Source organism: Geotrypetes seraphini, chromosome 8, assembly GCF_902459505.1.
Source record: "Geotrypetes seraphini chromosome 8, aGeoSer1.1, whole genome shotgun sequence".
In the NCBI taxonomy this organism is placed as follows: Eukaryota; Metazoa; Chordata; class Amphibia; order Gymnophiona; family Dermophiidae; genus Geotrypetes; species Geotrypetes seraphini.
The window spans coordinates 27,262,439-27,288,367 of NC_047091.1; the positions used below are offsets into that span (position 1 = coordinate 27,262,439).

The following is a 25,929-nucleotide window of genomic DNA, read 5'->3' on the forward strand; positions in this document are numbered from 1 at the left end:
TTACAAAGAGCATTTTGGACTCCAGTTAGGTTACAAAAGTTAGATAGCTCTAAGTCTAATAGATGTTGGCACTGTAATCTGGAAGCAGGGACTCTTGATCATTTAATATTTTTCTGCCCCTGCATCATGGCCTTTTGGAATTCAATTTGGTCTCAAATTAATTGTTTATTAGAAAATCATGTAGCTCTATCGTATGACACAATTTAATTTGGCAAACAAATTCGCTGTGGCTATAGTGTTCTTAGAGCCTTCCGAAATCAAATACAGCAAACCACACAAAAACAGAAGGTCAAAACAGTTTTCAATATAGACTTCTTCAGCTAAAGCATTAGCTCTTAACTCATGGACCTCAGTAGTGCCATTCCATGCTATTAAACTTTAAGCATGCAAGACCCCTGATCGTCATTGGTCCCATGTAATTGTGATCATTTTTTAATAGTTTTTACTTTAAGTTTATAGTATATTTAGAAAACATATAACTTATCTTTTAGCTACGCGGGTGGGAGTGCGTACCCCCACCCGCGTAGCTAAAAGATAAGTTATATGTTTTCTAAATATACTATAAACTTAAAGTAAAAACTATTAAAAAATGATCACAATTACATGGGACCAATGACGATCAGGGGTCTTGCATGCTTAAAGTTTAATAGCATGGAATGGCACTACTGAGGTCCATGAGTTAAGAGCTAATGCTTTAGCTGAAGAAGTCTATATTGAAAACTGTTTTGACCTTCTGTTTTTGTGTGGTTTGCACAATTTAATTTGGAACATCTATGAGAAAAAAAGTCAAATTTCAGCAAATAACAAACTTTTATTAATAATGACAGGAGTTGCCATTCAGCATATCACCAGCAATTGGAAGGATTACACCAGACTTAATTACACCTTCTGGTGGAATTCACTGTGCCATATATATAAAATGGAAAGAATAATTGCCATACAAAAAGGGAACTATAATAATTTTTAAAAGATTTGGGGCCATTGACAGCATATTGTGATGATTAGACACCTTTTTTGCACAAATAGTATGTTATAAGAATGGAAAGGGGGGTATATATGGTACTGGCTTTTCAGTATCTTTGAATATAATTTACTAGTATTTTAGCCCGTTACATTAACGGGTGCTAGAGTAGATGTTTATTTTGGGGTTTTTTTTTTTCCTTTGTTTCTTTCTCCTTGGATGCTGTCTGTCTGTCATTCTTTCTGTCTGTGTCTCTCCCTGGCCCCCTGTCTATCTTTCTTTCTGTTTCTGTTTCCCTGGCCCCCGGTATTTCTCTGTTGTGCCATGGCTGCCTGTTTCTCAGTGGCCCCTTTCCTATGTCCATACTGTCCCATCCTATGTCCTTAGTGCCCCCTTCCCATGTCCTAAGTGCCCCCAGTGCCTCCGTCCTGTGGCCATAGTACTCCCAGTGCCTTATTGGCCACCGTGAGAACAGGCTACTGGGCTTGATGGACCATTGGTCTGACCCAGTAAGGCTATTCTTATGTTCTTAAGTAAAGCAATATGGGCTCTGAAACGTAACAATTCCCGAAACAACAGATGTCTCTTAGGTCCAAAATTAAGCCATCGTGCATTTATCCATAGAAGCCTCAGCTCAGACACTTAACCCATTAATTACAACTACCATGTAGCTGCAATAAGAAAGCCATCAGCCCCCCCAACACTCCCAATAGGTTCCTAGGTTAGAAGAAAGACCCCCTACCTTGCTAGTGCTGATCCCTGTGGTTATCTCACAGCTTACCCTCAAGTACTTCCCCCCTCTCACTCTTCGCCCACCCCCATTCCATCTCTCCATCACAGGTAGACCCTCCTCCCCCCGGCATGCCCAGATTTCAGGAGAAAGGGCTCTCCATGTGCTCAGGCCATATATACAACAATCATTCAAACAGTAACCCCAACACTTATCCAATGTAAGCAATCAAACAGAGTATTACCCCCGGACCCGAAGCAGTAACAAAAGGCCCAACAACAGTCCAACTTACCCGGTTTCTGATGGTCGCATCTTTCCCGGTATCCTATCCGCTAAGTCGGTTGCTTGACTGGGCTTTGCGCCAGGAGATCAGTACTTTGAAGTCATAGAAATAGGCAATTATATCTTGTGGCCAATTGCCACGGCTCTGGGTACGTTTGTCCAACCCGCCGCCAAGCCTGCAGCCGCCGACAGCCGCCTCGGCGGGGAGGGAGAGAGCGAGCTTTGCGCTCATGTGCACTCCTACCTGCGGTGCCCTAAAGCTCACAGAAAACGGGCACACGCAGGTGGGAGTGCGCATGCGCGGCTTAGAGTTTTATTATATTAGATATATAATATGCTTGAATTTTATTATTGGTGGAAGGGGAGGGTAGGGAAGGGACTTAAATTTATGTATTTACAATGATAATAGAAAAGATTTTCAAGTGATTTGTATGAACCAATTGTTGTATTATTGTTCACTTGTTGTGAGATATAAAAATGAGTAAAGATTTTGAAAAAAAAAAAAAAGAAAAAGAAAATCACGAGTAAAAGAAACTAGAAATTCTCAGCAAGGCTGCAGAAACAAACTGAGCTTCAAGGGAGTGTCGCAGATGGGGTTGGTTTTATTTCTATGTTTTGCAGCCAAGGCTGGAATAGATGAAAAACCCACATGTGAAGCTTGCAGAGGTTGTTGTACAAGAACAAGAGATTCCAGTAAGAGGCTCCCAAAAAGACAAGACTCAGAATATTTCTTCACCGAAAAGGTGGTGGATTTTATTTCAGATTCAAAATTACTTATCTTTCCAAATGCAAGTTCAAGGAGAATTACAAACACTCTTTCCCTGAGACAAAGTGACTTGCCTAAGATTACAAGAAGCAAAATTTGAACCAACCACTAAGCATCAACTCCTTCCTGTGCCTGAAATGTGGCATGGATTTCAGTGGTCTTAGACAGAAAGAGTAACCGAATTGAAGAAAAGCTGGCATAAGCACAGAGAACTTACTGGTTATGAAAAGTAGAGGGAAAACAAGCGCCCATTGATGAATTGCTCCCTAAATGTGGTCTACGGCATTGTAACAGAAATGGAGTTAAAGGACTGCATCCTGTAACTCCCACTGCCAGAACTATGTGTCCAGCCCTTTTGCTAAAAGCAACCTCTTCCCCAATGTACAAACCCAACAAATAAATGCAAAGAATCCATCTATGTCTTCTCTACCTGCTGCCCACTTGCCCAAACTCCATGGCAGATAGTTAAAGTAGCGACCATTCCCTAGAAACCTTTCAAATAATTCCTATGGTTCAGTTAAAGGAGTTCACACCTTTTTGAAGCATCAAGTCCCTGGTCTCTTGTGGACACATCGGTTCGGTGGTCAGGAATTCGTGGAACTCCTTGAAGCCAATAGACTGAAATATGCCATGCTGATAATTCTGACTAAGGGAATAGAGAGAGAGAGAGAGAGATTTAATTCTTCTTAAGAATACAAGAATAGCCTAACTGAGTCAGACCAATGGTCCATCCAGCCCAGTAGCCCATTCTCGGACAAGCAGTGGCTTCCCCCATGTCTATCTCAATAACAGACTATGGACTTTTCTCCAGGAGGAAAACCTCTCTTAAAACCAGCTACGTTAACCACTCTTACCACAACTTCTGGCAATACATTGCAGAGCTTAACTATTCTCTAAGTGAAAAGTATTTCCCTGTAACTTCATTGAGTGTCCCCTAGTCTTTGTAATTTCTGATGGAGTGAAAAATTGATTCACTTGTACCCGTTCTATACCACTTTCCAAGCCTGAAAAAAAGTTATTTCATTCAGCAGGTATGTTTCCTGCCCCAGAGAGCTTACAAGTTTTTTACCTAAGGCAATGAAGGGTGGCATGGCTTGCCCAAGGCCAAAAGCAGTGTCAGTGGAGATTTGGGATTTGAACCGTTCCTTCCTTGGTTCTCAGCCTGCTTCTCTAGTCACTCTAGTGAGTTTTGCTCCACACATATTCCAAGGCTGAACCTTCTTTTCCCCAATTAGGGCTCCAACTCTGTTCTCATGCTGCAAATGTATTTTTAAATAAATATTCAGACCTCCTCATGACAGTGCCCCATCAGTATTAACTATATATCTTCAATTACAAAACCGTCCTCACAGTAATACCCTATCAATATATTAGCTAGCCAAGAACAGCATTGAGAAATATATTTTTCTTTACAGATGGATAACAATATTTATTGTTTATTGGAAGCTTCTATACCACTACTAATGAATGGGGAGTCAATTCTGAGTGGTTTCCATGAGCTCCAGTAGTGATGATACAATACACAAGCTAAATATCCTCTTATCGCTGAAGGAAATAACCAAGCTGCAGTTACTCACTAGTGCTGCCCGATTCAGGGGAAAAAAAAATTTCAATTCGATTCAGCTTATTGAATTGATTTTTCAATTCGATTTTCCTGCCCAATTGGGTGGTTTTTTCAAACATCCTGGTGGGTTTATTTTATAGCCTCTTCACTCCCTTTGCCCTCTCCTACCCACATTGGTCCTGTGATATAAACAAAACAAACAAACAAAAAATACTTTTCCTCTCTCTATTAAATCCTAGCTCCAGTTTGTGGTCCAACACCAGCTCTGGAAGGATACACATTTCAAATCTGACATATTGTAATCACAAAACAGAAAATAAAATTATTTTTCCTACCTTTTGTTGTCTGGTCATTTTTCAAATCTTGTTGGTCACATGTTGGTCTGGTTGTCTTCTGATCAGGCTCTCCTTCTTTCTCCATGCTAACCATCCATCTTCCATCTCTGTCCTTCCCTTCTATTTCTCTTTCCTCTCCCGGAGGTCTGGCATCTTTCCTTTTTTCATTTCTATCCCCCCGCAGCTGCAGCAATGGACCCCACCATCCAACATCTCTCCTTTTCTCATCTACCCTTTCATCCAGCATCTATCTTCTGTGTTTCTATTCTCCTCTCCAGTACTGTTCCCCTTGTGTCCCTGTTCCTATGCTCCCTCCATGCCCAGCATCTTATCTCTCCCCATATCCAGCATCACCTTTTTCTCTTCCTTACCTCCTGTATCCCCTTCCCCAGGTACAGGCTTTCTCCTACTATCTCTCCTGCCATCCTGCCCACCTACTTTGGAGCAGTATCTGTCCCTCTTATACCCTTCCCCTTGTGGTCTTGCATTTCTCTCTCCCCCTCTCTCCATTAGTCCAACACCTCTCCTCTGCTTTCTTCCCCCTCTTTTTGGCTTAGTCTCTCTCTTCCCTTCACTTCACCCCAGGTCTGGCATCTCCCCGCCCCTCTCTTACTCCTTCCTCCTCCTCCCTTTGCACAGGCCTGCCTCCCTGCCCTGAAGGCCTGCTCCCTGTTGTGAAGACCTGTTCCCCCCACAAAGGCCTGCTGCGATCCTGCCCCTGACATCAGAGCAGGGGCAGGACATAGCAGAAAGAACATACCGCTGAGGACCACGGGCAGCTGCAGGTATCGCTATAACACCAGCGAGCCTGCAGGCTGCCCTATTAGCCTTAAGGAGGTAAGAGCGGGGAAGCTGGGGGAGGCAAGAGTGGGGAAGCTGGGGGAGGCAAGAGTGGGCAAGCTGGGGGAGGCCTTTCTGACTGACCCTCCCCACTCAAGCAGGAGTAGCAGCGGACGGCCAGCAAGAGGCAGTGCTGCAGCTCCTGCTTTAGGAAGGCACGGGGAAGGGTCGGCCATTGAATTGGGAGGCCGATTTTTAAAAAAATTGAATCGATTTGAATCGTGAATCGGGCAGCACTACTACTCACCAATTCTCAGCAATTTTCCACTGGTTGTAACGTTGGTGGAAATCTTGCAGTTCACGTAGCAATCCAGCAGATATCATCGCATCCACTCTGCTACTCAACCGCTTGTTCAGAACTGTCAGAAGCCAAATAAGAAAATTAATAGGGGTGGCAGAGCTGACAATCTCCCTGCATCCACTCTCATCTAGGTACCATCTCTGGCAGAAATTCTGTTCCATTAACATAATGCCTGAGCCCATTCCAATACAAATGGGTTGATTTTTCGTTCCTTATGTCTTGCTTCACGGTATTTTCAACATAGTTCACAGAATATAACCAGCCAGTCAAGTTTCCCACTATGAATATATCTTTCATTTCTCCGTGCATTAAAAAGACAGAGAGTTACTGAATACAGCACATGGTTTAAAAATAAAGAAAGAAAAAAACCAAAATTGCTCTGGAAATTCTACCCCACATAATTAACATTTACTGACAGATTTACGTCAGAGTGTATATCTAAAGTCCTCAGGGTTTAACTGGATGCCATATCTTTAAAACCACAAATTAATGTGGCGATTATGAGCCTTTTTTTTTTTTTTGTTTTTTTTAATTATGCCAACTTAGAAATGTTCAGTTCTTTTTTTTATTGAAAAACATTTTGCTATTTTAACCCAATCATTGTCTTCTCTGGACTATTATAATGGTCTTTATTGCTTTCTATCGATCTATTATCTAGATTGCAGTTTGCACAAAATACAGCAGCAAAGACAGTGTTTAATAAAAAAAAAAAAAAAAAAAGGTTTGATTTATAAGGTAGAAAAATTAGATGGCTGTAAATCTGTGACGATACTCTGTATAAAATTTTGTTAGTAATTTCTATTAATATAATTTTAAAATTGTAAGCCGTTTTGGACTTTTACAGGGGAAAAGCGAATTAAGTGTTAGTTTACATTACTCCTTGTCTATTAAGGCTACACTTGCTACCAGTAAAGTTTTAAATCTTAGATAAACTGCCACAGTGGATTTATAGAATTTTTGCAGGAATTTGTCCTAAATATGATTGGATTGTTTTCTTTTCCTTTAATCCTTGTATCTTCTTGGGCTGAAGATCATCGATTGCTTTACTTTCCATTATTTTCTGGGATTAGATATAAGCAATCTTTGCAATTAGCTTTTTCTTACCAGAAGTTCAATTTTGGTCTTCTTTACCGATTGCAATAAGGATTGAATTTACATATCTCTCTTTTTGGAAAAGATTGAAGATTTCTGTAGATCAGTTCTAACTGTTAATCCACTTTGAACCTAATTGCTGGGAGGTGGCAGATGACACTGCATCGCATCTGCATACGATGGAGGCTGTGAATGCTAATTTTTCTCAGGCATATTTATTGAAGAGATCTTGAAAACCAGACTGGCCTGGTATGCCCCAATGACGGAGTCAAATGCATGTATTAAAACAAACTGGCAGACTCCGTTTATTCAAAATTCCACTCCATTTATTCTAAATTGGTTTTCCACACTGCAAACAGCAGAAGCACAGGTTTGATGAAGTATATGTAGTATAAACCACAATTTATGAAACTGTGATATTTTATAAGTATCCACGTAAAGAAGAACTTAAAATCTCGTCTGCAATCTCCAGCAGTGCTTTTCCAATCCCTGCCCCTTCTACTACCATCTCCCTCCCCAACATGCACTAAGAGCGCAGACACCTTACCTGCCTGATCTGCATGAAGCCACAAAATGCAGGGGTTTGGATATCTGAGAGGTCCGCTGAGAGGCCCTGCTCCTTCCTCTGCATGCTGACGAAGAAGAAATTCGCTATGAGTGATTCCTGTTTCCTCAAAAATTTCCAGACTCCTGCATCAAAAGGAGATACCTGTAGCATCTCATGCTTAACACAATTATTTTCATCAGAAGAATATCTCAGCAAGAGGAGCAGCAAAGATCAAATTGTGCTGTTTTACAATATCCTTAAAGGAAACTTGGATCATTTACTGTGCAATACATCTTAAATACATCAAGGTTTCTTAAAACTTTGTTATACTGCTTAATCAGAAATAGAACAGAGAGGAGAAAGATTTACAAGAGCATATGAATAGAGGGGATGTAAACAGGAGAAGAAATGTTATATGTTAGAAAAAAGCCAGGTTTTCAGTTGTTTGCGGAATAATTGGAGGGAGCCCAAGTTCCGCAGCGGAATAGTGAGATCGTTCCAAAGGCCCGTGATTTTGGAGAGGAGGGATTTCCCAGTTTGCCTGCGTAGAGAATACCGTGTGGAGAGGGGAAAGATAGTTTATGTCTGTGGGCGGATCTGGTGGTAGCAGGCGTCGAGGCGATGAAGGATAGAGGGATTAGGGGCGGAAGGATGCCTTGAATGATCTTGAAAGCCAGACAGGAGCATTTGAAATGAATTCTGGAAAGTACTGGGAGCCAGTGAAGATTGGTAAGTAGTGGGGAGACGTGATCAAATTTGCGTTTTGCAAAAATCAGCTTGGCTGCAATATTTTGGATAAGATGGAGTCTATGAAGACTTTTTTTTGTTAGGCATAAATAAATGGCATTACAGTAATCGAGTTTGGATAGGATGATGGATTGTACAAGGACGGTGAAATGTTTTTGGTGAAAGTAGGATCTTACTTTTCTCAGCATGTGGAGGCTGAAAAAGCATGATTTTGCCAAGGAATTGAGGTGATCGTTGAGGGAGAGGGAAGAATCGATAATGATGCCGAGGACCTTGCTTGAGAACTCAAGGTGCAGAGCAGGTTCTGTGGGTAGTGTGAAGAGGGTGGGCAGGTATTCTAATTTTGGGCCGAGCCAGAGTAATTTTGTTTTTGATTCATTTAATTTCATCTGTACAGAGAGGGACCAGGCGTGAAGTCTCATTATGCATGAAGTGATGTTCTCTTGGAGGTTTGTGAGGTTCTGGTCTGTTTCGAGGAGGATAAGGATATCGTCAGTGTATGTGTATATTGTTTCAAGGGGGGATAGTTTGAGGAGCTTCAGGGAGGTCATATACATGTTGAAGAGAATAGGGGATAGGGGAGAACCCTGTGGGACACCGCAAGATGGTGTCCACGAAGCGGATTTGGAGCCATTTGTGTTGACAATGTAGGAACGAGAGCAAAGGAAGTTTGAGAACCATTTTAGGGCAAAGGAGTCTATTCCTATCTCAGAAAGTTGGTAAATTAGTATGTCATGGTGAACGACGTCGAAAGCCGCGGAGAGATCAAACTGTAGTAGAACAGCAAATTTGTTTCGAGCGTGTAGTTGTTGCACCTTTGAGATTAAGGAAACTAGGAGGGATTCGGTGCTGAAATTGGGCCTAAATCCGTATTGGTAGTGTTGTAGAATGGAGAATCTCTCTAGGTAAGAGGAGAGCTGAGTAGCGACTATGGTCTCTAGAAGTTTTGTTAAAAGAGGGATGTTTGCTATAGGGTGGTAGTTCGATGGTAAGGAAGGGTCGAGATCGGCTCTTTTCAGAAGAGGGGATAAGGCAATGTGTCCCATTTCTGTGGCGAACAGGCCTGATAGTAAAACTTTATTTATAAGGCTGGTAAGGGAAGAGATGGCCTGCGCAGGAATGTTTTCGTAAAGGTAGGATGGGAAAGGATCTAGGATGCATTTGCAGGATTTAAGTTTGAGACAAAGTTTAGAGATCTGGGATTCGGCTACGAGTTCAAAAGTAGTCCATGATCTGTCAGCAGGGATAGGGTCGGAGTCTTTCGAAGGAAGAGAGTTGTAAGAGATAGCTGGGGGGAACGAACTCTTTATGGTAGTGATCTTCTCGTTGAAAAATTTGGCTAGGTCATTTGGAGATGGGAGGGAGGGGGAGGAGGAGGAGTCATTTTTAGAAATTAGGTTGCGCCAGATGTGGAACAATGTACTGTTTTGGTTTTTCGACCTGGAGATTTTACCTCCATAGAAATTCTTCCTAGCTTTTTTTGGTACGGAGTTATAGAACTTGGTGTTGTCTCTCCAGGATTGTCTATCTGAAGGGGATTTCGAGTTTTTCCATTTTCGCTCCAGGGCCCGACATTTCTGTTTTAATTCCCTGTGGTATGGGAGATACCAGGGAGCCTTGTGAGAGTAAGAGATGGGTTTAGTGGATAGAGGGGCAAAAGCATGGTACGTGATCTCGGAAAGAGTCACCCGGTTGTGCCAGTTTGAGTCTGGGTCCGTGTGTTTGTGAAGAGGAGGGAGTTTGTTGAGAAACTGGGACTAGAACAGTTCACTTGTGATTTTTTTGCGGTAGGTGATAGAGTTTGTGGCTCGGGTTGGGGTACCAAGGACTGACATGAAGATGGGGAGGCAGAAAGAGCCTAGGAGGTGACCGGACCAGGGGACATGTTCCCAACGGGTCTCATCAGTGGAAGTTTTGTGCTCAGTCAGGTCAAGAAAGCTGATGATGTCAAGAGAGTGCCCCTTTTCATGGGTAGGGGTGGGCGGAGGAGCAGTGAAGCCTAGGGAAGTGAGGAAGTCTTTGAAATCAGTTGTGTCCTTGTTGGTGTTATCATCTAGGTGAAGGTTTATGTCGCCAATAATCAGTAGTCTATGGAATTTTAGATAGCCCTTGTTATGGTCTCAAGAACAAATTCAGAGGATACATTCCAGGGGGTGTGTGGGCGGTAAAGTAGCAGGATGCCTAATGGGTGGGGATGAAGTTCGTCATTTATTGAAGCTAGCATGAATTCTAAGGAAGAATGGCTGCCCTTTTCGAGGAGCTCGACATTAAAGAATGATTTGTAGAGTAGGGCCAGACCTCCTCCTTTCCGGTTTATTCTGGGAGAGAAGAGGCCATGGTAGCCAGGGGGACAGAGTTCGTTTTGAGTGAGTAAGTCATCTTTTTCGATCCATGATTCAGTGATGCACAAAAAACCAGGATCAAAATCTTCGAGTAACTTTTTTACTATTTGGGTCTTATTTCGGACAGATCTGGCGTTACAACAGAGTGTAGGGACTGGGGTGAGAGAGTCAGAGGTAAGGTTGGGTAGGTTTGCTGGGGGAACAGGCTTTAAGGAGGTGAGGTTGACTCCTCGGTGCTTTTTGAAATGGTGGGTTCTGGTGAGTACTAGCGTGGGGATTCTGAGGCCAGGGCAGATGTTATTAGTGAATGTAGTATCGGGAGAGTTTGGGGGGAGAGGTTTTTGGCAATGGGAAGTGTTTGTGAGGGAGCAGAGAAGGAGAATAAGGGGCCAGAGTGATGGCTTCATGGTGGGAGTCAGGGGGGCCAGTGAGAGGGGGTTGGTCAGAGAATTTGCCAGGAGGGAGGGGGGGAGAGAGAGAGTTCGGGAGAATTATGGAGAAGAAAGTAAGATTTGGTCTTTTCCCCTCTCGAGTCCTACTATACCACAGGATTTAATAAAGGAACCCATTCAACTGAGAGGAAATCTTCAATGTATGTGCTCAGGTAGCATTAAAAACAAGTGCAAGGACGACTGCCCTTTGAATCTCCGCCTGAGAAATTGGGCATAGCTCAGCTCAAGAGATTGCATGACCCTGGTTGCTGACCACTCATGACAGAGGCCAAAGCAATGCTTCTCTGAACCATCTAGCTATCGTACTTAGCTTTTGCTTTTCCCTTTCTTGAACTTTCAAAAAACAGTTAAGCAGGCGAGAGTCCTATGGAAATTCTTTCTGCATTTGTTTCTCCAAAACCTCCAGAATTGTTTCAGCAAGGTCTTAGTCTTTCGATCCTCCATGCCCATGAGCATTGTACCACTTCTGATTTCCATGACTAGTACATGAATCTTTGGCATCTTCAGCTGCTTTTCCCCCCACTTCAACTTATCCATGGCTCTAACCATTCTCAAAAGTTTCAAGTTTATTAAAATTTGTTATCCCGCCTATCAAAATTCAAAGCGATTTTATGTAAGGATCAGCTCAGCTTTTGCAGATCTCATTCTACCATGATCAATCTTTTATAGGCTTCTGAAAACCCTCTAAAATGGGGACCCAGTGAGCTACTACTCCATCAGTGGCTCCTCTACCTTGTAACATTCTCCCAATACCCACAAATCATGAAGGCCAGCTCTTCCCTTCAAAATGTCTTATCACTACATAAAAATGTAAGGCAGGACTGTTTGCAACTACTTATGGGAGTCTGAATATCCCATCTGTAATTCTATATATTTTCCGGTGAATTATTTGTATTACTTGGTTTAAAATGTAACATATGAATTACATTTTGAAGCCATACTTCTTCAGTAAGGTTGTGCGACTGAGAAAAACAGGTTCAATCCTTTTGTTCTACCTATGCCTCCAAATATTCATGAATTCATAATGTTCTAGCAGGGACAACCGAGTGAATGCATTTGTAGGTCTGTAAGAGTTTGAATTGTATTTGGAAACGGATAGAAAACCAATGAAATGACTGACTGACTGAGAGGGCATAGGATAAGGGAGTGATAGGCTCAGGAGTAATCTAGGGAAATACTTTTTTACAGAAAGAGTGGTAGATGTGTGAAATAGTCTTCCTGTTGAGGTGGTGGAGACAAAGATTGTGTCTTAATTCAAGAAGGCTTGTGATAGGCATGTGGGATCTCTTAGGGAGAGAAGGGGGTGGCCTAAGGGATCTGACCAATCGGAATGTTAAGCTATTCCCAGTGCATCCCAGAATGCACTGTAAGAGAGGCCTAAGATTCCGGTTGGCTCAGGTACCTAAGACACCCGCGTAGCTAAAGATAAGTACTGGCATACGTTTTTGAAATATAAATATAAATTAAAACTAAATTATCTTTAAAAATGACAAAAAATATAAGGGACCAATGACGATTAGGGGTGCCATTGGCTCTGCATGTTCTAAAAGTTTAGTGGCATGCAGACGGTACCACTGAGGTCCGTGAGTTATAAGTTACTGTTTACTTTGAAAATGTTTTGAGACCTTCCATACTTATGTTGAATAGAGCCAGAGGGAGTAAGCATCTCTCTGGCCAACTCAATAAGGTACTAATACAGGCCCCACAGTGAGCCATTATAGCCCAAGTCATCCTTCACTACTGATACTGCAGCCTCTATTGTATCTGCTTTGCCTATATTTTCTTCTTATTTTAATTTCAAAATTGATTGTGCTGTCAAAGGGCTTGGGCAGGAATAAAGTAGAGAAAATGGATGAGAAAGGGAGAGGGATCTAGAACCTTGCCCTGCAATGCCAGTAACCTCTGTTCTGCCTTGAACCATCCAAACCCCTGCCCCATAGAATCCACTCCAATTCCTCCAACTCTCTGCTGCTGCAGAGATAGGGAATACTAGGACTCTACAAGCTTGTGAACCTTGCAGCTATACAGCAGCCTATGAAGGGCACAATCCATGGACCTGTATTTTCTGCAAAAAACATTGTCTGGACTGTTTCAAGCCATCTTTGTATAGTTTTGCTCTCAGTCTTTCCAAGAATTAAACAGAGTAAATTCTGTAAATTACAAAATATTTAATTTTTACATTAGACTATTATTTAAACCTACACAAAATATTACACTATGATATAAAAATAGTGGTTCCCAACCCTGTCCTAATGAATTGTATGGAGCAGAGATGCACAACTGTCACCTCCATTATATGAAAATCTTTCTCATGCATATTCATCAAGGCTATCCCAAAAAACCGACTGGGAACCACTGATATAAAATATCTGTCTGATGTTTATCAATAATAATAAAATGCTAGAGCGCGCATGCGCTCTCAAAAATTTGTGAGTCCTGGCGCCGTGAGGTGTGCTTCTGTGGCAACATTCTAAATGACAGCTCACGGCGCTTGCAGGGGCTGGAGGCGCATGTGCGCGACTGTGCTCTCTCTCTCCAAACCTCCCAGCTCCAGCGGCGTAGGCAGCACCAGTGGCAGCAACCGAGTGGTGGACAGCAGCCCCGCTCCAGCTGTTGACCCTCCACAAACCTCCCGGCTCCAGTGGCGTAGGCAGCACTATAAACACGCTGCTTCGTGCCCTTCTACTGCCGATTTCCTCTGCCGCGTCTCTGATGACATCATCGGAGACAGACGCGGCAGAGGAAATCGGCAGTAGAAGGCCGCGAAGCAGCGTGTTTAAAGTGCTGCCTACGCAGCTGGAGCCCTGAGGTTTGTCGGCGGTGGGAGGGTCAGGAGCAGGCCAGATCGAGCAGGACAACAGCAGTAAAAGAAGGGGGAGGGGCCAAACGGAGCAGGGAAGAGAAGGGAAAGGGGGGGGAATGCTGCTACTGCTTCTGCACAGGAAAGGGGGTATAGGAGGGAAATGCTGTTGCTGCTGCATAGGGAAGTGGGATGGAAATGCTGCTGCACAGGGAAATGGGGAAAAATGACAGACAGACAGCGGGAGGGAGGGAGACAGAAATAAAGAAAGACACAGGGGCAGGGAGAGGGACAGAAAGACAGACAGAGAAAGGGGGCCAGAGAGAGAGTCAGCGGGAGAGGGAAAGGGGGCTGCTTTGGGGGGGAGGGGTGTGCTTGGGGCAAACAGCTTTGCTCTGGGGGGAAGACAGAAGGGGCCATGGAGAGGGAAAGGGGGCTACTTTGGGGGGAGGGGTGTGCTGGGGGGGAGACAGAAGGGGCCATGGAGAGATAGGGAAAAGGGGCTGCTTTGGGGGGAGGTATGCTGGGGACAGACAGCTTTGCTCTGGGGGGGGAAGACAGAAGAGGGCCATGGGGAAACATTTGGGGGGGAGGTAGGTGCTGGGGACAGACAGCTTTGCTCGGGGGGGGGGGGGAAGGGGAGACAGAAGGATAGAGACAGCGGCCAAGGAGAGAGAGATAAAGAAACACAGACAGACAGACACATCTATTCTAGCACCCGTTAATGTAATGGGCTTAAAGACTAGTAGTAATATAAATTGTGGAGGAAACAGATTAACAAGTGTCAGGCAACTTGTGATTCTCTCACCATCACAGTTGCTCTGAGAGGTTCAGAAGAACGAGGGCTGCTTAAAGAACTTTTACTCAGTTAACTGTAATCCTTTCATTATGTAATTTACAAAAAAGGAGCAAGAGGACATAACATTCCTGCTGAGAGCAAACAACAGCAGCTTTATTTTCCAAGACTGGTTGAAAGTCACATCTCGTATGAGGAAAGACTAAAATGGTTAGGGATCTTCAGCTTGGAAAAAGAGAAGGCTGAGGGGAAATATGATTGAAGTCTACAAAATCCTTAGTGGAGTAGAACGGGTACAAGTGGATTGATTTTTTTTTTTTTTTAATTTATCAATTTTAAACATTATCATTTATACAAATAATAATACAAGGAACATAATAACACAATCTTTGATAATAAAAGTTAATCTTACATTACTATCATTGTCCTCTAGTCCTCATTACGGGAGATTATCCTGATCTTAACTTCAACTATAAACTAAAAATATAATCAAGATCTTTAAACTAAGATCAATTTTACGGTGCACAATTCTACTGAACTCATATTATAATTAAATCAAGTGGCAATTACTTGTGTTTCATGAAGCTTTAGAAACTGTTCCAACTGTATAGAATCCCAAAATATATAATCACTTTTCTTAAATTTCACTAAACATTTGCATGGGAATTTTAAATAAAAAGTAGCTCCTAAGACTAACAATCTTGATTTTAAATTAAAAAATGCCTCTTCTCATTTGTGTTGCCTGGGCTACATCTGGAAATATTAATACATTATATCCACAAAACTTTGCTTGCTTATTTTGAAAATAAGCTTTCATGATTAAAGATTTATCTAATTCCCTAGCACAAGTTATTAATAGAGTAGACCTAGTTTGGATTACATCTTGTGAGTCTTCTAAAAAACCAGTTAAATCAAATTCTATCTGTTCCAACTGGTCTACTCCCAATTCTGCCGAAACTTTCTTTCTCTGCGGGATATAATACATATTTGTTATGGGCAAATAATCTGGATCTGGTAACCCCAAAACTTCTTTAAAATACTTACGAATCAAAATTTCTGGGGTCAATAAGTGAGTTTTTGGAAAGTTAACCAGTCTCAGATTCTTTGCCCGAAGTATATTCTCCATCTTTTCAAATTTTGTATAGGTAATATGTGAATCTTTAAGGACAGAAGATGATAAAGTTTGTAATGTTGATACTTGCGAATCCATAGTCAGGGAACGTTTCTCAATAGTTTTCAAATTTGAATCAATATTTTCTAACTTAATGACTACTTCTTTTGAAAACTGGATTGATTTTTCACTCCGTCAAAAACTGCAAAGACTAGGGTCCCCCTCAAAGTTACACGGAAATATTTTTAAAACCAATAGGAGGAAATATTTTCTCATGCAGAGAATAGTTAAGCTCTGGAACGCATTGCCAGAGATTATGGTAAGAGCGGATAGCGTAACTGGTTTTAAGAAAGGTTTGGACAAGTTCCTGGAGGAAAAGTCCATAGTCTGTTATTGAGAAAGACATGGAGGAAGACACTGCTTGCCCTGGATTGGTAGATGGAATATTGCTACTCCTTGGGTTTTGGCCAGGTACTAGTGACCTGGATTGGCCACCATGAGAACGGGCAACTGGGCTTGATGGACCATTGGTCTGACCCAGTAAACCTATTCTTATGCTCTTATGCTAAGCATTAAAAAAAAGTCACCCCATCCTGCTCTTATGCAGTTGGAGCCAGATTCTACATGAGGGGGTGCTGAAAAGTTCTCAGCCAACCAACCAACTTCCTAAATTCTGAGTATTATTCTGACACTGTAGTTAAAAAGAGTGTTATCTTATTTTGTCAAGTGCCAATTTGCAGAAACGATATTCTATGTTTTGACACTGTTTCAGATCACCAATTGAACCATATCCATGTCATTCTCTTCTTGGTTGGGCTGAAAACTTTTCAGCATCCCCTCAGAAAGGACGACTGTTATATGCTACCAGGTGCTCTAATTGTGGATACCTGGCAAAGCCTAACTAAAATCCATATGCAACCCAAGTTATGGTAATTGACCACACCGAACTCAGAGCAGCACCTAGTGACGCCTACCTGAAAAGTGGGCATGGTTAGGGGCAGAGAATAGGCATGTTTGACTTACATTACATTAGTGATTTCTATTCCGCCAATACCTTGCAGTTCAAGGCGGATTACATTAGAGTTGTCATGAAGTTACAAGATATATAGGTGGATTACATAAGAATTGTCGTGAAATTAGGTAATACATGTTGGGTAATTTGAACATTTTAGATTTGATAAGGAGTAGATGGTATAGTAGGTGAAGCTTGGGATGGATCTGGTCGTGTTAAATAGGTGTCGCTAGGAGTGTGAGACAGCCACCGGTAATTTAGCCTGGTAAAACCTGGCCTAATATATTGCTGCCTACCTCACCGGTGCTTAGCATGATTCTACAAGCAGGCCTAGCACTTAGACACCGTTTATTGAATCTGACCCTCGATTCTTAGATCAGGCTTCTGTTCCTCAGGCCAGCAATGTTTCCACCTTGAGGGATCCACAACCATCAACCCTAGTGACCACATTCTTGATGCATATGAACCAAACAAGGCAGACATACAGGAAGTACACTTCATTAGATGTCATTGGTTTGATATATATCATCTTTCAACAATTTAGCAGGAGAGTGGTTTACAAAATAAGAATTCCAGCCAATATGAAAGAGTAATGAAGCAAACGGAAGGGAAAGAGGGCTGAAAATGGGCAAACCCAGACCAAACATAACCTCTTTTCACAAAGCATCTCTTCCAGTTTCAGAAGTTCTCCGTGACTTCCCAATTCACTCTGGCATCTCCTTAGTTTTGCACTGTTCTCCCTTTCCTCTTAGAAACTGGACGCCAAAGTGACCTTGTTAAAAGAACCAAGACACTCATGTTTGTTTTCACTAGAGAATGACACGGGAACAAATTTTTCCCCGTCCCGTCCCCATGAGTTTTGTTGCTGTCCCAGTCCTGTAAGCTCTGCCTCAACAGCACAAGCCTTGGACACTTATGATTTTAAAATGTTTGAGGACGGAGCTTGCAGGAATGGGATGGGAAAATGAGTTCCCACGGGAATGGGGAAAAATTTGGCCCCCATGCCCCTCTTTAGCTTCCACCAAACAGCAGGTCGGGTGTAATGCATTGATGTCTCGAGATTTATGTACATTATACTAACAAAAGTGTGTCCTCCTCACTCACTGTGTCAGCACAGACACACTGTTAGGTAAGAAGGGGAAACAAAGCAAGAACAAACAATATTACCACCAAGGTTCCCACCTCCTTATAGCAGCTTGGCTTAGTGTCAGATTCTGTGATTAGGACTCCATAGTTGGTAAATTACATGGAAGATTTTCATTTTTTTTTTCCTTCCCTGCTCTTTTCTTCTGTTGTTGCTCCCAGACTCAAATATTCTGCCTCTGGCTCCTCCTAAAAGCTCTATCTTACAGCCATTAAAACCACCAGCAATCGATCTGGCTCTGTTGACTCTCGAAGTTGTGCAGCCTATGGTACAATACTGTGTCATGGAAATTTACAAGAGGGTCAGAAATAGAAGGGATGTGTCAGGCTGTATTGAGAGAGTAGGGCAGGTGTGGTGTGGATAGGGTGGCTTTATCTGTTTTAATGGCGTTCCTTTCAAAATTTGTTTTATATTGTAAACCCCTTTGATTTACTGTTTTACTATAACATGTGCAGATTATCAAAGAATGGAAAATATATCTTTTTAAATTAAAAACTAGTGGCCAGTACCCTCTTCTCTACACACACCATTCTGGGGTCAGTTGTGTGCGCTAGTTATCAGCAACCTCTACTGGCAGTTTGCCTGAATCTTTGCCTTCCTGGGCTACCCACAGCCTCCTCCTCCTCCTCTAATGGTCTTCCTCCCATTTCAGTACCCCATCTGTGAATGTGGACATCAGATTGGATGCACAGGATCTGGCCATCTCCTCTGTCAGTGCATGTCAACCCATTATCTGATCTGACATCACGCCATGTCGATAGCATGATTGACTGTGATATTAGCAATGGATTATTAAGATACAGTATTGTATAAAAGTTGTTCAGCAGCAGGAGGATTTTGGACAGGGGCAGATATTGACAGTAGACCAGTGACTGTAACAGGAAGATGTGAAGGCTAGTAACTCCCAAAAAGAAGCAAAAGAGGTGAGCAGCAGTTCTGCCACAGGAGACTAATTCTGTCTGAACAGTTTAGCTACAAATGATACAGTGTGGGGGTCATACCTTGCCAGTTTGCGCTTGTCATGAGGATGAAGCTTGGATGCCATTTGTGGGTCCACTTGGCTGAGGTGTCTGTAGAGCTCAGGTCCGTCCAATTGCTCTAGTTCCAATGTCCTGCTAGTCGTAGGCTTGCTCGTATCTCCATTAGAAATCTCCTACAGGAATTTCAGCAAAAGCTCAAATATTACTAGACCACTATTTTTCAAGCACCTACAGGTCAGACATTAAACAACAAAAGTTCTCCCGGTCCCGTCTCTCATGCTATCAGAAAAAGAGGCAAACTAGTACACTGTACAAATATCACCACCAGAAATATGCTGCAGACGCACTAAATCCACAATCTTATTTTTAACTCTATATTACAGGCCAATCTTTCAGAAAACATAAGCACATATATGTCTTAAACAGAGGCAGTAAAATACAAGAAACAGACAGCCCTAAGATGGCATGCAAATTTGGGCACACAATTTGAACAAGTCAATTAGCACCAACAATTATTGGCAACAATTTGAATCCAAGCACTACTCTATAAAGAGAAGGGCATCATTTCTTTATTCAGCTTTCTATCCCATTCTCCCAGGGAAGCTCAGAACGGTTTACATAAATTTATTCAGGTGCTCAAGCATTTTTCCCCGTCACAATCTATATAATGTACCTGGGGCAATGGGGAGATTAAGTGACTTGCCCAGGGTCACAGGGAGCAGCACGGGGTTTGAACCCACAACCTCAGGGTGCTGAGGCTGGAGCTTTAACCACTGCACCACTCTAGAAATCAAAATGTAGCAAAAGTGAGCCAAGTTTAAGACAATGAAGCTACTCTGACATCACTGATGAGGTTGGCTCTTATTGGTGGAATGAGGCATTATGATGTCACAATACCAGCTCTGACCTCAGGGTACTGAATCACACTCTCCCCACAACTAAAAAGGGGGCGATCAACAGACACACGCAAAGTATTACAGATTTCAGGGGATCCAAACCTAAATATACACACAAGGAAACCCTTGTGCCATGCGCTATTCTATAAATGGGGCCCAAGTCAACAATAAGGCTTCAAAATGGACTGACTGCCATCTCTTATAGCACTCAAATATGACTGAACACTTGCAATTTTCTGAAATGACGAAACAAATAATTTCTAGCAACAAATTACAAAAGTACTACCCACAAATAGATAATTTCACATCACTTGACAAATAGGAAAGAATGTTTTTCAAAAATATCAAAGCAGTCCTGAGCTGAAGCACAAAATAACAAACCTTGGTATCAATCAGAAATTTCCAGAGGAGAGACTCAATATAATAATTGGTGCCTCCCACAATAATTGGGATCTTTCTGCGTGCAAATATATCTTCAATATTAAATATTAAGGCTATAACGAGAACCAGCAAGAGCAGAAGGCAACAGTTTGAAGCAAGACAAGAACAAAAGCTTTCATCCATTCTTAACTCTCTATAAAGGAAGACTCTACGAGGGGGTGCTGAAATGTTCTCAGCCCAACTAACTTCCTAAATTCTGAGCGTTATTTGCCACTGTAGCTGAAAAGAGTGGTGTTTTATTTTGTAACATGCCAATTTGCAGAATCGTAATGCTATGTTTTCACATTGTTTCAAATCACGTCAATGAAATGTGTGGAATTTTCAAGTGTGGAACTCTGAGCAATCACGAAGTTCCTATTCCTGCAGAGGAAAACTCCAGAAGAAATTCATTGATGTATGATGCAAACGCCCATCATACTCCACAGTGAAGAAGTGGTGTGTAAACTTTGAGTGTGGAGATTTTGAGACTGAAGATGCAACCAGGGCTGTGGAGTCGGAGTCAGAAGTACAAAAAACTGAGGAGTCGGAACATTTAGCTACCGACTCCATTTTTGAACTTGGCATACCAATCACGAGCGATTCTTTCAGCTATAGCACCCACTATATACACAGCACAAATGTTGCAAGCAGCTTCTGCGGCCTTAGAACCTTGATTAAAAGCAAAAAGAAGGTGGTGTCAAAAATGCTCATTTCTCTCAACTTGACATTCCATTTTAACGATCTGAAAATTAACCAGTGCTGTGAAGTCGGAGTCGAGAAGTCGGAGGAAATTTTGGGTACCTGGAGTCGGAGTCTGAAGAACAAAAAACTGAGGAGTCGGAACATTTATCTACAGACTCCACAGCCCTGGATGCGACAAAGTCTGGGAGGCCTCAAACAGTGTCAACTCCTGAAATTGTTGACCATGTCCATGACCTGATTTTGGCAGATTAGTGAATATCAGCTAAAACAATTGCTGAGACACTACAAAATTCCAGAGATACGAGCAGCTGGATATGCAGAAGCTGTCAGCCAAGTGGGGGCCCAAGTGGACATTTCCAAGTTGATTTTGCAGCATTCTCAGCGAGCTGGTGCCAACTTTTTGGAATGAGTAGTTACTGTTGATGAAACATGGTTACACCACTATAATTCTGAGACAAAACAACAGTCCATGCAATGGTGGCACTCAGGTTCTGCAAGGCCAAAGAAGTCATCAGGAAAGGTCATGGCCACAGTGGTTTGGGATCAGGAAGGCGTTAATGCAGAAGGAGAAATTAGGTTCTTACCTGCTAATTTACTTTCTTTTAGCTTCTCCAGACCAGTAGAGGTTAATCTTTACGAATGGGTATATATCCAATCATGACCAGCAGGTGGAGACTGAAAACAAAACTGTGGGACAGTATATAATATACTCCCTTCTCTATTTACATCAGTCTGCCGAATAGCCAAGCAGAACTAAGAACTGGAAAACAGAAAGAAAACAATACTCCGAACAGGAGTAACAAATAACATACCCAAATGCTGTTGGAAAATGCAGAGGAGAAATACCAGAAGGAAAATGTCCCCACAGCTCGCCAGCTAAGCCAGCCGAGCCACAGCCGCTGTTCTTTAATTCTCCCTGGCCCTAGAAAAATACTAGAACCCGCAGCAAAAAACAAAAACTGCCCGCGAAACAGCCCCAACAACAACAACAGACAGGGTGGGGACCTCTACTGGTCTGGAGAAGCTAAAAGAAAATAAATTAGCAGGTAAGAACCTAATTTCTCCTTCTTTAGCACTCTCCAGACCAGTAGAGGTTAATCTTTACGAATGGGACGTACCAAAGCAGTCCCTCACACGGGCGGGACCCCCGAAGGGCTGACACCAGAACACACACACCGAACACCGCGTCCTGACGCGCCAGAACATCTACCCGAAAGAGTCTGACAAAGGAATACAAGGAAGACCAAACCGCAGCCTTACAAATGTCCACTGGAGGCACGAGCGACGACTCAGCTCAAGAAGCCGCCTGACCCCGAGTAGAATGAGCTTTGAGAAACTCCGGAACGGGCTGCTGCCCCAGAAGAGAAGCGGAAGCAATAGTCTCCTTGATCTAGCATGCAATAGTAGCCCTAGAAGCGCCAGCCCCCCTAAGAGGACCAGTCAGAAGGACAAAGAGATGATTTTATTTCCTGATCTCCTGGGTCCGTTGCACATAAGAGCGAAGGACCCGACCAACATCCAACTTGCTCAGCTGACTTTGCTCAGAAGAGCCCTCCCAACTACCCAAGACCGGGAGGACCACAGATTGATTGACATGAAAAGGAAAAACTACTTTCGGCAGAAAAGGAAGGAACAGGCCTCAAGACAACCTGCTCCCTAGAAAACTCCAAGGGAGCCCTACAAGAGAAAACCTGTAGCTCAGAAACACGCCTAGCGGAAGAAATGTCCACCAAAAAGACCGTCTTCAGAGTAAGGTCCTTCAAAGAGCAGCCGCCCAACGGTTCGAAGGGCGGGTGCATCAGAATAGAGAGAACCAGACTGAGATTCCAAGAGGGAAAAGAGGACCGCACGGGAGGCCTGAGCACCTTGGCCGCCCGCAAAAAGCGAATCACATCAGGAATGACTGTCAAACGCTGACCCGTCACAAACCCCCGAAAGGCTGACAAGGCCACAAGCTGAACCCGGAGAGAAGCCGAAGCCAGGCCTCTATCCAGGCCATCTTGCAAGAACTCTAGGATGTTAGGCACAGAAACGCGAAGAGAGACCACTCCCCGCACCTGGCACCACCCCTCAAAGAAGTGCCAAATCCACACAGAAGCCTGAGAGGTAGAAAGCCTCCAGGACCCCAAGAGTGTAGAAATCACCCTATCTGAATACCCCCTTCTTACCAAGGCGACCCCTTTCAAAAGCCAAGCCGTAAGACAGAAGGGAGACGGGTCGAACATGGGAATGGGACCCTACGTCAGAAGGTCATCCAAGGGAGGCAGAGGAAGAGGATCCGCCACCAGAGTGTCACCAGATCTGCGTATCACGGATGCCGAGGCCAATCTGGAGCCACCAGAACCACCAGACCCGGATGGCAAACAATGCAGAGAAGAACTCTGCCCACTAATGGTCACGGAGGGAACATGCACAACAGCCCCTCTGTTGGCCATGGTTGAACCAGAGCTTCCAGACCCTCGGCCAGTCCATCCCTGCGACGACTGAAGAAGCGGAACACCTCGGCATTGCCACTCGTGGCCGTCAGGTCCAACAGGGACTGACCCCAAGCCTGCATTATCAACTGAAGAGCCACAGGGCTGAGACACCACTCTCTGTGATCTAAGATGTGACTGAGGAAGTTCGCCTGAACATTCTCCACCCCGGCCATGTGAGAGGCCGAGAGGTCCAGAAGGCGTGACTCCGCCCCAAAGCATGAGCCGAGCCGCCTCCTCCGCCACCTGAGCACTCTTGGTGCCTCAACGATTGACATAAGCCACCGCTGTGGCATTGTCAGACCGGACCCTGACCGACTTGCCCATCAAGAGGGAGCGGAAGGCTAACAGCGCCAGAGGGATGGCTCTGGTCTCCAACATGTTGATCGACCAGGACGCCTCCTCCATGGACCAGGTGCCCTGAGCTGAGTGACCTAGACACTGAGCCCCCCCAACCGAGGAGACTGGCATCTGTGAGAAGCACCGTCCACTGCGATAGATCCAGACTCATCCTCTGGACCAGAAGAGAGGTCTGGAGCCACCAAAGAAGACTGCAGCGCGCCAAGACTCGCAGAGGGACAGGGACTTCCAAACTGAGCCTCTGGGGTGACCATCTACGGAGCAGAGCATACTGAAGAGACACATGTGGGCCCGCGCCCACCTCACAACATCCAGGAACGCTGCCATCGACCCCAAGACTTGGAGTAAATCCTGCGCCCGAGGACACCGGGACGCCAAAAGAAGGCGAATCTGAGATTGCAATTTGCTTACCCGGGCCTCTGGAAGGAAGACCTTCCCCAAGGAGGTGTCGAACAGAACCCCAAGGTACTCCAGATGCTGAGCGGGGACCAACCGACTCTTGGAAAGGTTGACCACCCAGCCCAGTGAGCGGAGAAACTCAACCACCCGAGCCGTAACTCGGGCGCTCTCCTGCAACGACTTCGCCCGAAACAACCAGTCATCCCAGAAGGGGTGCACCAGAATGCCCTCTGACTGCAATGCCGCCGTGACGACCACCATCAACTTGGCGAACGTCCGGGGAGTCGTGGCCAGGCCCAAGGGAAGCACACAGAACTGATAGTGCAGACCCATTATCGCAAAGCAAAGAAAGAGCTGAGGAGAGGCTCGAATGGAAACAGGCAAGTAGGCCTCCGCCAGAGAAGTCAGGAACTCCCCCGGCTGAACCGCCAGAAGGACAGACTGCAGTGTGTCCATGCGAATAAAAGGGAATTCTGAGAGTCCTGTTGACCTCAGTTTAAACCAAGGATGGGCCGAAAGGTCCCCTCCCTTTAGGGCCCCATAAAGGAAATGGCGTACCAGCCGATACCGCAGTCCTGAGGGGACACTGGACAACTGCTTTGAGATCTAGCAAGCGCTGAAGGACTGGCGAAAGGCTAGCGTCTCCCATGCCACCTGACATGGAGAGGCTAGATATGATCCGGCAGAGAGCGGGCAAAATTCAAGTACGTAACCGTTCCGCACCACCACCAGGACCCACTGATCGGACGTGATCTTGGCCCACTTGGGAAACAAGTTGCAAAGCCGGGCACCCACGGGAACCAAAGGGAGCGCCGGCAAAGAGACATCGTGCAGGACGGGCAGCAGGGGAACCGGGGGGGGGGGGGGAACTCCCAGCCCCCCGACGGGCTCCCTGAAAAGACTGCATGCGCTAAGCCAACCGACCCCGGGGAAAAACCGGAAGCCTGGAAAGAAGCAGTCCCATGCCCCAGGCGAAATTTGCGAAATTCCCGCAGACGCCCCCGGGCAATGCCAACCCGAAATACCGGGCGGGCACGATCCTCAGGCAGACAGGGCACCTCAGAGTCCGTCAGAGTCTGAACCACCGGAACTAAGTCCTCTCTAAACAAAAAACAACCCCAGAAAGGGAAATTTTTCTTAAAGGGAAACAACCCTCCAGACCAGCACTACCTCAGGATTTTTTTTTTTTACAGAACAGACTCCACAGTCTCTCGAAGCAATATGCCTTGCTTGATTTAGGGGGCAAGGCTTACTGCTGAGGCTCCTCTAAAAAAATGTGGGGAGGTGGAGGAAGTGGGGGGAGGGACCCCACTCGAGACCCGCCGGGTTTGACACCCCCGAGGTCGGACGGACCCCCAAACAGGGCCCGCCCAAGCTCTGTCCGGCCAAAAACAGGGACTAGAAACCCCCTAAACAAATTCCAACAGCCCTACCAAGGGAGATGGGTACAGATCACTCAACACCTGATGGAGACTGAAAGAAGACTGATGTAAATAGAGAAGGGAGTATATTATATACTGTCCCACAGTTTTGTTTTCAGTCTCCACCTGCTGGTCATGATTGGATATATACCCATTCGTAAAGATTAACCTCTACTGGTCTGGAGAGTGCTAAAGAATACTACTTTTTGTGCAATTAAATGAAGCTTTGAACAAGATAATGCAGCTGCTCACAAGGCTGGCAAAACGATGGACGTTTTGATGTAGTTGGGGTTTCAGTGCATAGACCATCCACCCTACTCACCAGATATTGCTCCATTTCACTCCCTTCTGTTTCCAAACCTTAAAAAGAGTTTGAAAGAGCGACAGTTTTCAAGTGATTCGGAGGCGATTACAGAAACTTCAGACACGATGTGCCAAGTGTATTGTACTTAGGG

The 25,929-nt window shown here is 44.2% G+C and overlaps 1 protein-coding gene across 2 annotated transcripts in view; it reads right to left on the reverse strand.

Annotated features, from left to right (window-relative positions):
- Positions 1-25,929, reverse strand: part of TRIT1 (tRNA isopentenyltransferase 1) — a 64,650-nt gene that overhangs the window by 23,993 nt on the left and 14,728 nt on the right. Inside the window, exons 3-7 of one of the 2 annotated variants that reach the window (XM_033954402.1) lie at positions 20,080-20,178; positions 18,824-18,975; positions 7,419-7,561; positions 5,726-5,837; positions 3,273-3,385 (exon numbers count right to left, since the gene is read on the reverse strand). In XM_033954402.1, the coding sequence (XP_033810293.1) occupies positions 3,273-3,385; positions 5,726-5,837; positions 7,419-7,561; positions 18,824-18,975; positions 20,080-20,178 (619 nt within the window). The remainder of the gene's footprint in view (positions 1-3,272; positions 3,386-5,725; positions 5,838-7,418; positions 7,562-18,823; positions 18,976-20,079; positions 20,179-25,929) is intronic. The other variant, XM_033954404.1, reaches the window with a different exon arrangement.